Source organism: Cebus imitator, unplaced genomic scaffold, assembly GCF_001604975.1.
Source record: "Cebus imitator isolate Cc_AM_T3 unplaced genomic scaffold, Cebus_imitator-1.0 Scaffold215, whole genome shotgun sequence".
Taxonomy (NCBI): Eukaryota; Metazoa; Chordata; class Mammalia; order Primates; family Cebidae; genus Cebus; species Cebus imitator.
This window is the reverse complement of record NW_016107530.1, coordinates 713,479-728,123: the sequence shown is the minus strand read 5'-3', so window position 1 is coordinate 728,123 and position 14,645 is coordinate 713,479. Positions and strand designations below refer to the sequence as shown.

The 14,645-nt window shown below is 50.9% G+C and overlaps 1 protein-coding gene across 4 annotated transcripts in view; it reads left to right on the top strand.

Annotated features, from left to right (window-relative positions):
* The window catches only part of CDH23 (cadherin related 23), a 420,778-nt gene that overhangs the window by 211,621 nt on the left and 194,512 nt on the right, over positions 1-14,645 (top strand). For all 4 annotated transcript variants that reach the window (XM_037745824.1, XM_037745823.1, XM_017548835.2 and 1 more), the window contains exons 10-11: positions 5,679-5,791; positions 7,372-7,560. In XM_037745824.1, the coding sequence (XP_037601752.1) occupies positions 5,679-5,791; positions 7,372-7,560 (302 nt within the window). The remainder of the gene's footprint in view (positions 1-5,678; positions 5,792-7,371; positions 7,561-14,645) is intronic.

Genomic DNA, 14,645 nt, shown 5'->3' with positions numbered 1-14,645 from the left:
AGCCTCCCAAGTAGCTTGGAGTATAAGCACCTGCCACCACGCTCAGCTAATTGTTGTATTTTTAGTAGAGACAGAGTTTCACTGTGTTGGCCAGGCTGGTCTTGAACCCCTGACCTGAAGTAATCCATCTACCTTGGCCTCCCAATATGTTGGGACTACAGGTGTGAGCCACTGCACCCGGCCCTAGGACTCCCTCTTGAGGAAGAAGCTGCTTTGTTGACAGCCCACTCTATGAAGGATGATGGCCTCTTATTGGCCTCATCCCATTTCCTCGCCCCATAGCACAGGGCCGGATGCAGAGTGTCCGCAAATGCGTGGAAGGTGAATGCTTGTGGGAGAGAAAGAGAAATGTGAATCTAAGTCCAAGCTGGCCACGTGCCGGCCATGTGACCTTAGGCAAGTTGTTTAACATCTCTGAGCCTGCTTCCTCATGCAGAAGATGGGATATCTTCTTATAAGGGGTTGCAACGAATAAGTGATGTGATTGTACAAACAGCTTAGCTCAGTGCCTGGTACATGATAAGTGTTTGATAAGTAGTGACTACTATGTTTTAATAAATTCGAGAATGAAGGCTGCAATCCCCACACACCCACCCCCACGCCCCACCAGCCTTTCACGCTTTTGCAGATATGATTCATTCCTCCCAACCTCTCTCTCGCAAATGTGGAAAGGTCTTGATTCCTGGAGCTCCTAGAGGAGGTAGCTGCCCCCAGGAAAACCAGCAGGGCCAGTAATTACCTGCTTTTTTCTTTTGTGATCATTTTGAATCACCGGTTCCCGGAATCCTTACAGAGGTAAAAGTGCAGCCTCCATCCCACCCCAAAAACCCCTCGCCTACCAGATACGCCCCCACCCCCGGAACTCAGGACAGCACCTGTCCACCCAGGGGAAGCAGCTGCCCTTCTGCTCAGCAGTGGGGCTGAACAGATGAAAGGCGTCTCTGGTGAGGGCCCCTCAGCCCCCCATGGGACTTGAATAAAGAATGTCTGGGAGACCAGAAGGCTGACATGGAGGTATCAGTTTCCAGAAGAGCAGAGAAACTTGCATGTGTGGCTGCCAAGCCCACAGCCCCTGTGGAAGGGAGGTCGTTGGAGTGGGGGGGAAGAAGGGAGGGGAACAAGACAGGGAAGTAGAGGCCCCCATCCCACACCCACCATCCCAAATGAAGGAGGGAGCAGAGGTCAGAGCCCTGGGTGCAGGGCCCCCGGACCTGAGGGTTTTGTTCTCAGCCTCACCTCAGTGCACCCTGTAAGCCCTCTGTGGTGAGGCTCTCCTGGCAAAAGGTGGGGCTGGCTCTGTTACATGCTGGGAAAACAGCTGTAGGCACAGGCTGCTGGGGTGGTGGGGAGAGACCATGGTGGGACCATCTTGGTAAAGCACAGGCAGCCAACATTTGTTGGGAGCTTCCTACGTCCCCAGCACTGTATTAACTTATTTAATCCTTAAAGTGACAGCCTGGAATGGGTTCTATTATTACCCCCATTTTACAGACTAAGCAACTGAGACCCACATATAAGTCACTTGATCAAGGTCACACAGCCAGCAAGTAGCAGAACCATGATTTGAACCCATGCAATCTGCCGCCAGAGGCATTTCTCTTTTCCGAATTGCTTCCCTTCAGGGGCCTTAGCTCAGCAAGTACTTAAACTTTCAATTGTGTGGTTATGCCATCAATGTCTCTCTTCACAGACAATTCATATGAGACTGAAGGCATGAACCTTGCCTGCTTTTCTTTATTGATTCTCCAATACCTTGCACAAAGTAGGTGCTCAGTATGAACTTAAAGGAATGAGTCAATAAAAACATCAGTGAATCTTTGAATGAGACATGCCCTTGGCCTTTCCAGCTTAGGGCAAAGGGCTTGTCTCCTGCCCCTGCCCAAGCCTATTGGCATCCCAGCAAGTGCCAGCGTTGCTATGGTGACAGTAAGAGCATCTTACCAAGCATCTCACTGAGTCAGTCCTCACTTAGGTGGCCCTGTCGGCTCCCTAGGTGTAGCTCTTTCTGGCTGTTGGTCCTGGGAGTTAGTCACTTATGCTTTGCAGGAGGTGGGAAGGTGTACTCCATGCAGATGGATGTGTGAAAAAGAAGTGTGTGTGTGTGTGTGTGTGTGTGTGTGTGTGTGTGTGTGTCTCGAGTTTGGTTGAATGTGGACCGTGTGGGGGGTACTTGCCTGCAGGTTTGTTGAAGGTTGCCTGGGTCAGGGCATGGGGTGTCTTATATGCTGGGAACAGATGCTGGGTTTGGGGTGGGCAGTGTGGACATGAATGGGGCCTAGGAGCTGAGTGGAGAAACACAATTGAGTGTTCCAGGGCTAAAAACCTATTTTTTTCAAACTAAAAAAGAAAGCATGTCACTCAACAAGGGGCTTCGGGTTTGTGAATGATTTACAAGAAAAATCTCACAACAATAAAAATGGAATCACATTTAGTTAAACATTTGATAGGTGCCTTTATTGGAAAGAGTAAATTTATATGAAAATCTGGAATGCGGGGATGCTATCTGTCGGCTGGGGAGGGGGCCCTGCCTGTGAGTGTGTTGGGGCAGGGGTGAGGGGCAGCAGTGGGAGACAGGACAGTCTGAGGTCTTGCCTTGGGGCAGCCCTTCAGCTCAGCCTTAGAGGCTCAGAGGACCTCGGCCCCTACAGGGCCCTGCACTGCCTCTGTTTCACCCAGCCTCAGCACTGATCACCTTGTACTGTGAGTACCTGGTTGAGGGCTATGGCTCCCATTAAAATGTAACCCCATTTTTTTTTAGACAAAGCCTTGCTCTCACCCAGGCTGGAGTGCAGTGGTGTGATCTTAGCTCACTGCAGTCTCTGTCTCCCAGGTTTAAGCAATTTTCCTGCCTCAGCCTCCTGAGTAGCTGGAATTACAAACATACACCACCACACCCAGCTAATTTTTGTATTTTTAGTAGAGATGGGGTTTTCCCATGTTGGCCAGGCTGGTCTCAAACTCCTGGCCTGAAGTAATCCAACTGCCTCAGCCTCCCAAAGTGCTGAGATTACAGGTGTGAGCCACCGCACCCTACCTGTATGCTCATTAGAGAAACACAATAACCGTTCGTTGAATGAATGAATGAAAGAACAGATGAAAGCACACATCCCGTTTCTCTAGCAGCAAAATTCCCAGCTAAAGAAATTCCCTTCTATCATATATTTATATGCCTCCTTGCAATCCTGTCCCTCCAGCTCCCCACTATGCAAACACAGCCATACAAAACCCAGCAGGAAGGGACCCAGGTCTCTCTATGGCTGGGAAAGGAAGCTCTAGGCAAAGGGGCAGCTACAAGGATACCTGCCCCTGGGCTGGCCCCAAGTTAGAGATTCCAAAGCCATAGACTGATAGACTGAGTCCTAAACAGGTCCCACCCTCTGCAGCCTCTCCCTGACTTTGGCCAGCCCATGCAGTGGACTGGGAGGACAGGTGAGAGTGGCCACTGGCCATCAGCCTGGATAGAAGCAAGCTGTCTCACTGACCAGCACAGGCAGGTGACTCAGCATGGGTTTGTTGAGAATAGCTTCTGTCCCAAAGTCTAAAGTTAGAAGAGGAAATTGCCCTACCCTTGACTTTTTTCCTTGTTAATCCAAGAGATGCTATGAGCCTCTGCTACATGCAGATCCCTTTAGAGATGGGGAAGCAGGGCCATGTGTGGTGGCTCACACCTGTAATCCCAGCACTTTGGGAGGCTGAGACAGGTGGATCACCTGAGGTCAGGAGTTCAAGACCAGCCTAGCCAACATGGTGAAACCCCGTCTGTACTAAAAATACAAAGAATTGGCTGGGCATTGTGGCAGGCAACTGTAATCCCACCTACTGAGGAGGCTGAGGTGGGAGAGTCACTTGAGCCCAGGAGGCAGAGGTTACAGTGAGCCAAGATCATGCCATTGCACTCCAGGCTGGGTGACAGAGTAAGACTCTGTCTCAAAAAAAAAAAAAGAAAAGAAAAGAAAAAGAAAAAAAGAGAGAGAGAGAGATGGGGAAAGGGAAGACCAGGGAACTACAGCCGCTTCCATGCTCACCTGCATGTGTTGAAGGCTTGGGTGGTAATTCTGTAATATGGAATTGGTGTCCATCCATCCTCTTCCCTAGTTCTGCCTATTCTCCAGGAACCACCTCAAACAGTAACAGCAGCAGCACTACTGAGTCCTTATTTTGTGCCAGGAATGGTCCCAAAGCAATGTATCTATACTTTCACACTCATTTACTCCTCATAACCCTATGAGGCAGATGCCATTTTTTATCTATATTTTACAAGAGAGGAAACCAGGGCACAGAGGGGAAAGTTAAGTTGCCCAAGGTCACACAGCCAGTGAATGGTCCAGGATATCAATGACACGTCCTCTATGGAACTTTCCTTTTTTGAGCTTTCCCACCTGTAAACAGCCTCTCCCTGCTGTGAACTCAGAGATGCTGATTCTGGTGGGTACCAGCGATCACTTACCGGGCTGCAAGTGCTTTGGCATCAGGGTTTCTGGCACGCTGACATCTGCATGCCCAACAATGCCCAGCTCAGGGCCTGCTATAGGAAAGCCTACCCCAGAGATTGCTGAGTGTGTGAATGAACCAATAAACTGGTTCGTGAAGAAGAGAGCAGAGTGGAATCAGGATTTTCCCAGGTGAATTCACAACCTGGTGGGAAGGGCATATGGGCAAGGATGGGGGCCCATGCAGGACTGGACCAGGTGGGGAACATGCCTGCCACTGTGTGCCCAGCGTTGTCTGGGTTCCTTGAGGGACGGTCATGAAAGGCCCCCATCTTCAGAGGGTCGGGAAGGAGATCCAGACACCCAGGAATCAGGTGGGGAACAGTTAGTTACAAAACAGTGGCTAATGCCTGTGGGGACTAGAAGGGGCCGACTGGAGAAGTCAAGACTGACTTCCTGGAGGAGGAGGAGAAGAGGCTGGCACTGGGCTGGACGGAGGGTGAGAACAAGAGACAAAGACACTAAAAGATAAGGAGGCAGGAAAGAGCACAGTGATTTGGAGAAATCCGAGGATGCCAGTGTGAGTTTCTGTGGAGAGGAAGAAGAAACTGAAGATGGCAGAGGAAAAGGGGTGGGTTTACAGAGACATTGGTTTGAGGCAAGTGTTGCTTGTAGATCATTTTTGCCAGTACTTTAAATACATATCTTAAATTTTGCAATAAGTACTTAACATAGTACTTATTTTAAAATTATGTCTTTAACTTATATTTATTGTAAGAGGAAACTTTACATCACTGCCATAAATAGAGAATTAGAATAGAATATACTAGACTAGACTAGAACAGAATGTGACCATAAAAATAAGCACAAGATAAACAAAACCAGGTTACTGCATCCTGGCTGGCATCCACTCCCTTTGGAAGGCACTGGGCCTGAAGCCAGCTCTCTCTTTGCTAAAAAAGAAATCAGGTGAGCCTAGAGAAGCGTTAAAGCATAGTAGCACCAGACCAAGACTTTCTCCCTGGCTGGGTTAGAGAGACCAGAAGGAGGTTGGAAGGGGCATGCTGTTCTCCTGCTGGGACCCAGTGCTGTCGGCCAGCTGCTTGGACCGTGGACTCCAGGGCTCTTTCCATTACTCTTGAACCAGCATTCCTGATGAGTCTTTATGCCCAGAGAGGAGCCCTGACACCAGCTCCATGCCCCCATGCCCTGTGCCCAGTCACACCTGAATGTTTCTCTCTCTTGCAGGGAATACAAACAGCATCTTTGCCCTGGACTACATCAGCGGAGCGCTGACCTTGAATGGCCTGCTGGATCGGGAGAACCCCCTGTACAGCCACGGCTTCATCCTGACTGTGAAGGTGAGAGCCAGGTGGTGGGCACCTTCACCCCAGGTAGAGGGGATGCCCCCACTCGGATGCCAGCCTCTAGCAGTGTCTAAGGGCTCCCGACCCTGGTGGTAGCTCCAGAAGCACATCGCTTTCGTGCTCTCACCCTGCACTGACTCCCGGCGCTTGTGCCCAGGGACCCATCAGGAAGGCACCCAACTTATGAAGTTGTAGGTGGCTGGACATGCCGCATCCATTATCAACAGCCACACAAGATGAAACTTTTATCCCCTCTTAGGGGAAGGCACACAGCAGGTGCTCATCCTGTGGTGCTTCCTTCCTGCTGTCCCAGGATTCCAAGTTTTCTGTTGCAGCCACCTAGAATTCTGGAATTTGCTCCATTTCTGGGGTTCTGTCTCATTTCCAAGTGCCACGGTTTCCCTGGGTTAAGAAACAGCAATGCAGCAAGGAGGAAAGGAGGTGCTGGGTCCCCACCCCAGAAGGTGAGGCAGAGCTACAGTCCCACAACCCCAGCAGCCACCTGCCACTCATGGTCAGTTTTAATTCAAAACTATGACTTGCAGAACCATTCCCTGTGAATCCCATTTAGAGGTATGGATACTGCCCGAGCCACAGCGGGCCTCCCCAGCCCAGGCCATCAGTCATTGATTGAGAGGAAGGGGTGGCCCAAAGACTGAGGCCAGGGGCTCTGGGAAGGAGGCCCTTCCATCGTCATGGGGAGGATGGTGCAGCCCAGCCTGGCCCTTAATTGCTGTCCTTGACCTTAAGAGGCCCGGCTGTTCAGCTGTAGTTTAGCCATGGAGGAGTGTGCTCACACCACCGTCCTTCCCTCCCGTCTGCTCTCTTCCCATGGAGGTGAGGCGGTCAGCTCCACCAGAGAGAGCTGTCCCCTGGTCCCAGCACCCCACTGTGGGACTTGAACTCAGTTTTTCTGTCTTTATATAAAATGTGAGGGTGTGTTCCCACACTTGGCTGTGAACTCATATCCCCTGGGAAACTATTGAAAGATATCTGTTCTTGTGTCTCTCACCCAGAGAGATTCAGATGCAGAAGGCTGGAGTGAGAACTGGGAATGAGCACTTTTGGGCCTATGGCTCTGGCCCAGAGACTGGGCACTCAGGTTTCTGAATCAGTCCGTCTATGCTGACCCTCAGTGCCGAGCACAGGGTTCAGACCATAGCAGATGCTCAGCTAGGTCTTGATTAACCATCAGCAGAAACAGTCTTGACCTCAGCTTCATCATCTGCCAAAGTGAATAAAGACTTCCCCCTTGTCCCTCGATAAACCCCCAGATCGATCTTGTCCTCCCCACCCCGTCTCATCCATCTGCTGTCAATCCTAGGATCATACTGCCTGAGCTTGAAGTCTACTCTGGCTGTGAATCCTTGTGCAAGTTACTTCATCTCTCTGTGACTCAGTTTCCTTATCACTAAAATAGGGATACTAATGACAAAATCTTCCTCCTGGAGTTGTGGTGAGGATTGGATGGGATCATTCACATTGAAACACGGTGCCTGGTGCTGAGAAAGTAAGTAAAAGCTGTTACCGTAATTAGCTGCCTTCATCCCGGGGTGACTGGTCTCTGTCCACAGGGCACGGAGCTGAATGATGACCGTACCCCATCTGACGCTACCGTCACCACAACCTTCAATATCCTCGTTATTGACATCAATGACAATGCCCCGGAGTTCAACAGCTCTGAGTACAGTGTGGCCATCACTGAGCTGGCACAGGTCGGCTTTGCCCTTCCACTCTTCATCCAGGTGGTGGACAAGGATGAGGTGAGTCCCCGGACACGTGGCCCATCCAGACCCACCACGCTGCCTATGCTGTCCAGGTCCTCAGCTATAAAATAGAAACATTGTAGCACCCCATTCCTGGTAGTTTCTGAGGATAAATAAGGCTGAAAAAAAATCACTAGTCTCTACATTTGGATTACCCCCTACAACAGCAAAAAAACTTGTGAGCACATGTTTCCATATGTGTGGTTATTATTTAGAAGTTACATACATGATCATACTAGTCTACTAGGGATATTGTAAAGCATGCACAAAAATAGCAATTTTAAAAGATAGAAATAGGCTGGCGCAGTGGCTCACGCCTATATTCCCAGCACTTTGGGAAGCTAAGGCGGGCAGATCATGAGGTCAGGAGTTCAAGACCAGCCTGGCCAACATGGTGAAACCCTGTCTTTACTAAAAATACAAAAATTAGCTGGGCATGGTGGTGGGTGCCTGTAATCTCAGGTACTCAGGAGGCTGAGGCAGGAGAATCACTTGAAGCTGGGAGATGGAGGTTGCAGTGAGCTGAGATCCTGCCACTGCACTCCAGCCTGGGCGACAAGAGCAAGATTCCATCTCAAAATAAAAAAAAAAAAAAGTAGAAATAAACCATACGTGTATTTTCACACACCCTGATGGATCACCTGGTGCCCTCTCTGGGGTGTTTGTACCGTTGATGCTCCTGTTTAAATGATGACCTTAGCAGAAACTCTGATTCCTGGTTTTGGTGTAATAATGACCGCATCTTTTCCTTATGAAGAGCAGAAGGACCTAAGTCCTTTGGAGGGGATCCCAGGCCATAAGATGATGCCTGCATCACCAAGAGGTCTGCCTGGCTGGGCCCAGTCTTAACAGGAAATAAGGGAGAGCTGGAGAGGAGGGAAGCAGCTCAGGGTAGGGGCAGCCCCTTGCACTGGCCCTGCCACACCCTGCATCGCAGGGGTGCGAGGTGGGGCACCAGGCCTCCATGGGGTGAGGCCAGGTCTCCATCCCTTCAGGACCCTCTCAGCCTGCCTCCTTCCCTGTCCTCACCCCTCCTTGCGCTCCATCTCCCTGCCCATCAGCAGCTGCCATGCTAATAGGACTTCGGTTTATTACTGCCGCTCCTCCTGGCCCACGCTGCTTAGGAATTCCATTAGGTTTTCCAGCCTGAGGTGCTTCTCTTCAATTACTCCTCATGTGGGGCTGCCAAGATGGCCTTGCTCCAGACTGGGCTTCCTCCACCGCCCTCCAAGGAGCCCTCTCTACTCTGGCTGCCCAGCAAGCAGCCTGCCCTGTTGACCCAGGAGCCCCTCTGCCCACGTCTTTTGCCTATCTCCTATCAGCCCCTCTCAACTGGACACGGTCCCCCCAAGGACTCAGGGCATGTGGGCAAGTTGGTCCCACCATGCTGATGTGTATGTGCTCAAGTGTGTGTGCACATGTACATGTGTGTCTCTACCTCCTGCTGAGGCATTCCATACTGTCTGAGATAACTAAAGTATGTATCGTTCACCTACTGTTTACAAGGAGCTACGGTTAGCCCCTTGGAGGAGCCAAGTGTAACCCATGGTCCTTATCCCAAGGAGTCCACAGTGTGTTGATACAAATACAGTATGTACATTTTAAAACATATTTTTAGGCCCAGTGCAGTGGCTCACACCTGTAGTCCCAGCACTTTGGGAGGCTGAGGCGGGTGGATCCCAGGAGTTTGCAACCAGCCTGGGAAACCCCATCTCTACAAAAAATACAACAATTAGTGGGGTGTGGTGGTGTGTGCCTGTAATCCCAGCTACTCAGAAAGCTGAGGCATGAGAATTTCTTGAACCTGGGAGGCAGAGGTTGCAGTGAGCTGAGATGGTTGCAGTGAGCTGAGATCGTGACATTGCACTCCAGCCTAGATGACCCTGTCTCAAAACAAAAAATTTAAAAACATATTTTTAAATGTAGTAATTTTAAAAGTTGGAACAAACAGGTATAAAAACAAGCTTCAACATTTTCTTACACCCTAATGGATCACTTTGTATCCCCCTGGAGGGCAGGTACCCCCTTTAGGGCAGGCACCCGCTTTTGGAGATGGCTGTATGAATGAGATGCTCGGAAGAAAGTCCCATCTGTGGTTTCAGGAGAACCATAATGCCCAAGAGAAGAGAAACATGGATACCAGCATGGGATCCAGGTCCCGTGACCACAGGCAGTGAGGGGTCAGCTGGAGAAGGAGCAACAGGGGCTGGGAGGATCAGGAGAGGCTCTATGGCAAGAGGGGCCTAGGGCTGCACCCAGAGGTGCACAGAAAGGCTGGCTGGCCAGAGCAGGCAGTAATCCAGGCAAGCAAGAATGTGTGCAGTGGGGAGATAGGCTGGGACCCAGGCCTCAGAGGGCCTTGAATCCCAAGCCAGGGAATTGAGGCTTGATCTTGGAGGCAACCCAGAAGGAAGGCAGCTTGTGTGGGAGCGGCACAAGCTCTGAAATCAGACAGGGCCTGTGTTTCAGCGTAGCCTTGCTATGTACTAGCTCTGTGACTTCAGGTAAAATAATGAGCCTTGCTTTGTTCGTATGTTTAAAAAAAGAAATAGAAAAGAAAGAGAATGTATCCATCAGCTTATATTGCAGTACCAAGTTAGCCCCCACGTAAAAGTTGATTTCTCATGCAGACGACTAGGCCAGCACAAGTGGACAGGGAAACCCCACCCCGTGTAGTCACCCAGGGGCACGATCTGCAGGTCTGTCAGTCCCTGCAGCAGAGAAGAGGCAGATGGCAGGCTAAGCACCAGCTCTTCTGTGCTTCATCCCAGAAGTGGCTCTGGAACTTCTACCCGATGACTACTGGCCAGAACTAGTTACATGTCCCCACGTCACCACCTGCAGGCCAGGAAGTGTGGAGAAGGTGCCAGGTAGTTTTGTCTGCCACAGAGGAGGAGGCAAGAGGAGGTATGCACAGGGTGAAGCACAGGGCCTGCCACACAAACGTTAGCCATTGTCATCATCGAGGAGCTGCAGCTCCTGACAGGACTGGGTCCAACGAACACGACCCACTGTAAGGCCAGAACCCCCTGAGGCCTGCTCACCATGACTGGTTGGGGGCAACCCTGACACCTCTGGTTTCATCTCAGGCTCCCTTTGCTAGAAGTGCTTTCTGAAATGTCTGAGGAATGCTCAGGGGTGTCGGGGTCCAACTCACCTCTAGTGACCGCCCCCCACCCAGGCTCAGCCATTGGCACACCTGCTGCAGTCAGGGCACCCAGCACCACCAGGGACCATTCCCTGCTCTCCATGGCTGTTTTTCTGAGGGAGCTGGTCAGTATCTTTGACAGTGCAGGCCTGGCCTCCTCTTCTCCAGGGCACAGTGACTTGCAAAGACAGAGCCAACAAGGAGAGGCAGTCCAGGAGCCCAGGCCACCCAAGGTCACCTTGGCCATCTTCCTGCCTCTGAATGGGGCAGCCCCTAAACCATCCCGTATGTGGCACCGGGCTCATTCCTCCATAAGAGAGAGGGATGAGTTGCTTTCAGCCCTAGCGCTGCTCTCGTGTATCTCATGTCCTTCTCTGGAGAAATCCAGAGCTGGCCGGGCGAATGCTGCAGAGGACCAGTCTTGGGTATAGTGGAGGCCCCACCATGATGGAGACTCAGACCCAGGCACCCCCATGGAGCATTTAGCCACATTGCCAACAGGAACAAAAGAAGTTACTGGCAGTTGAACATTGCCTGAGTGTCCAGAATGGGAAAAATCAGGGAACCACAAAGAGAAATCAGGCAACTGCTAGAGAAGAGATTTTTAGGAAAGTGTTGTTTCTTGCCAGTCCATTTCTGAGGGAAACATACATCTGTTGGGATTTGTGTGTGAGTTGAAGGTGACTCTGGATTTGCTCGGTGTGGCAGGAAGGTGTGTTCATTGAGCAAATTCTCTGGAGGGAAGGGAACCGGCAGAACGGTCAGAACCCTCTGTCCCAGGCTTCGTGGAGCCACGTGACTCTTGCACTGCCCATGATTAGTGTGAGTGTCCTGTTAACTCTAACTCCCGATGGCAATGAATGGTGCACAGGTGGCAGCCATGCCTGGTTTGGCTCACCAGTGTAACCCAGGCCCTCATACTCTGCCTGGAACGTGGTGGGCAGTCCAGAAATGAGCATTGGATGAGTTAATGCACGGTTAAATGCAAAAGTATTAGGGAAGGTGGCCCACAGCTTTTTCCAAACTGGGTCCGGCTGAGTTTGTGTAGCAAGGATGACCTCAGAAATCCATGGTGGGGCAGTCGAGGGAGCTGATTAAACAGAAAGGGAAGGAGGAAGCAGTGTAACCTCTCCACAGGAACTTTGTGGCAGTCGTTCCTAATGAGGATGCTAATTGAATTCACTGTCCCCACCAGATTGAAGATGCTGCTCAGTCTCTCATTGAATCTCAGGCTCTGCCAGACCATTCACAACAACAAAGGTGCTTGAAAGCAGTCCCCTCTATCTCCCAAGGACTCCATTCACATTGTCAAGTCTCACTGAGTAATTTCTTCTCCTTTGCCTGGCTGTAGAAAACCCACAGATGCTGGGGAAGAAAAGGACAGGGTGGGCTGAAACCAGCAACAACCCATTTGTACCTTGTGACGGTTGAGATGCAAATAGATGGTTGTGATGCAAATCAGAAAAAAAAATTGGAAAGGCAGAAGCCCCAGAAGTCAGCCTTGGTGTGGGGAACTCGCCTCTGAGTTTCAAATTAAAGGTTGTGGCAGCCTCATTCCCCTGCACCCAGCGGCTGGGCGTTTTCTCATGTCTTCCTTGGTGCTCCGGGGAGCCACGGTGAATCGGCAACCCGTTCCCCTACCTGGGTTGAATGATGTCTATATCCTTAAACCCCCCGCGCTGCCCTTGCTGCCAGCACACCCTCGGCGTTTTCTCCACTTGGGTCAGCTTTTCCTCTGCTGGCCTTGCCTGCAGCCCTCCCCAGCGTCACCTCATTAGCGTGCCTGGAAGCTGAGTCAGCCACTGGCAGTCTTGTTTTCCCTTCTGGACGGGACGGTTTGTTGCACGAGTTGGAATTTTCTGTTCAGTTGCCCTAAAAAACATTCCTCCACTTAGGCGCCAGTGGATTACCTCTGAGTGGCATCCCCCTCCAAAAGGTCAGACTAGCAGAAAGGGGCGGGGGATGGAGGCACAGGCACAGTAGCTCAGAGACCATCCACACCTCTGGTTGCCTTACAATCCCAGTGAGGGGTATTGTTCTTAAATAGTTTTTTCATTATGCATAACCCCTTCCCACTGACCCAGATAGCTGAAAACTGACAGTTCCTCTCATCCGCTGTCAGGAGAAATACCATTTGTGGACATCCTGCCTTCCTTCTCCAGAGCTGGGAGCATTTGATTCACTTTACTTCTGCCTCACTCCCGACCCACAGCTTCTCAGAACGCATTTGCTGCTGTCCTTGAGAATATTTTGCGCAGAGAAGAGGGATTGGGGCAGGGGCCACTCTCCTCCCCACCCCAGAGAGGCCTTGGCTTCCAGATTCCAGCTTCTTCTGGGAATTGGAATATTTCAGAAAGGCCTTCAGGCCTCATTAACTTGCCAAACCCTGGCCTTCCTGAGGGACTAGGATGAAATTGATGCAGGTGGAGGGTTAGTTATTGATTCATGCAACAAGTGTTAAGTGTAACACCTGTGTGCCCGCCACTGTGCTAGGTCCTGAGGGGATTGTGCTGAAGCTGTAGCCCCTTTCCTCCCAGAGTTTATGTTTCATTCCAGTGGGGAGACCAAATGGCAGTAGAAATGGATGTTCAGAACTGAATAAACAGGGTGAGTGCATGATAGGGTGGGGTAGGGGCGATTTCCCACTCTGGTCCCAGAAGGCCTTCAGAAAGGTGCTGTTGGAGCTGAAGTTAAGTGGCATGGAGGATGCAGCCTCGCAGAGCTGCCGAGGGAGAATATTCTGGCAGCAGATGCTCCCCTACAAGGGCAGAGGTCCCCAAAAGGGAAATAGCCTGACATTTTCAAGGAGCAGAAAAGGGGCTCCTGTGATGTCTAAGACAGAGCTCAAGAGGATGAGGGTGTCAGGAGGCCAGGCTGCAGCCCCCACAGGGGCCAGACAGGGACTTGTCAGGCACAGGAAGGCGTTTTTCTGTTACTGGGAGTCCGGAGGGAAGCCAGGGAGCTGATGTGGTCTGAGTTGCCTTTCTCAAGGAGCCCTCTGATGGCTGTGTTGAAATGTGCAGGATGGAAGCAGTGAATGAAACGGAGTGAAGTCTCCTACACTGGAGACACTCCCCACACCCGGGACCATGCATTTCAGTGTCCCACAGTTTAACAGTTTAGCCATTTTCCTGTTAAGGTGTTTGCAGCAAGAAAACCCCAGTTCCCTGATCATAGACATCTAAAAGTCCAATAGAAACTGCTCTTTGGAAATCTTCCCAGGACACTGAGTTGGCTCCTTCAGTCTTTGTGACAGAGGCTCCGTGATTTCAAATCGTCCAAGGACTTTGAACACTGACCTCAGCCTTCTACCACCAGACCTCCCCTGACTGCCCTGAGAAGGCGGCAGAGAGAGTGCCCAAGCCAGGTTCTCAGCCCAGTTCTTCTTACGCACTCAGGTGCAATTCCAGGCAAGCCTTGTTCGCCCACCGTGCTCAGTGTCTGCCCCTAGAAAACCATGAGATGGGTCAGTCAGTCTCTACGACTCTACAAATCTTAACGTTCTCTTTATCCAAGAGGATGTGGGTCATGGTGCCCCTACATACCACCCCAGCCTGCTGTGTATTTGTGTATTTGATATCCCCCTGCAGAATCCCTTTTCAGGGAAGAGTAAGAGAGGCAGCTGGAGGGGTTAGAAATAAAATTAACCAGCCAGACAGCCTGAGTCTGCACTTGGCTTTCCTACTTTTGATCTGCGTGAGCTTGGGGGACTTATTTATCCTCTGATGCCATTTCCTTATCTGCAAAATAGAGACAATAATAGTACCTACCTTGCAGAGCTGTTATGAGGATTAAATGGGTTCATATCTGTATCTAGAACAGTGTCTAGCCCATGAAAAGCACTCTTGAAGTGGGGCATGGTGGCACACACCTGTAGTCCCCTCCTGCTTGGGAGGCTGAGGCAGGAGGATTGCTCCAGCCTAGGAGGTTGAGG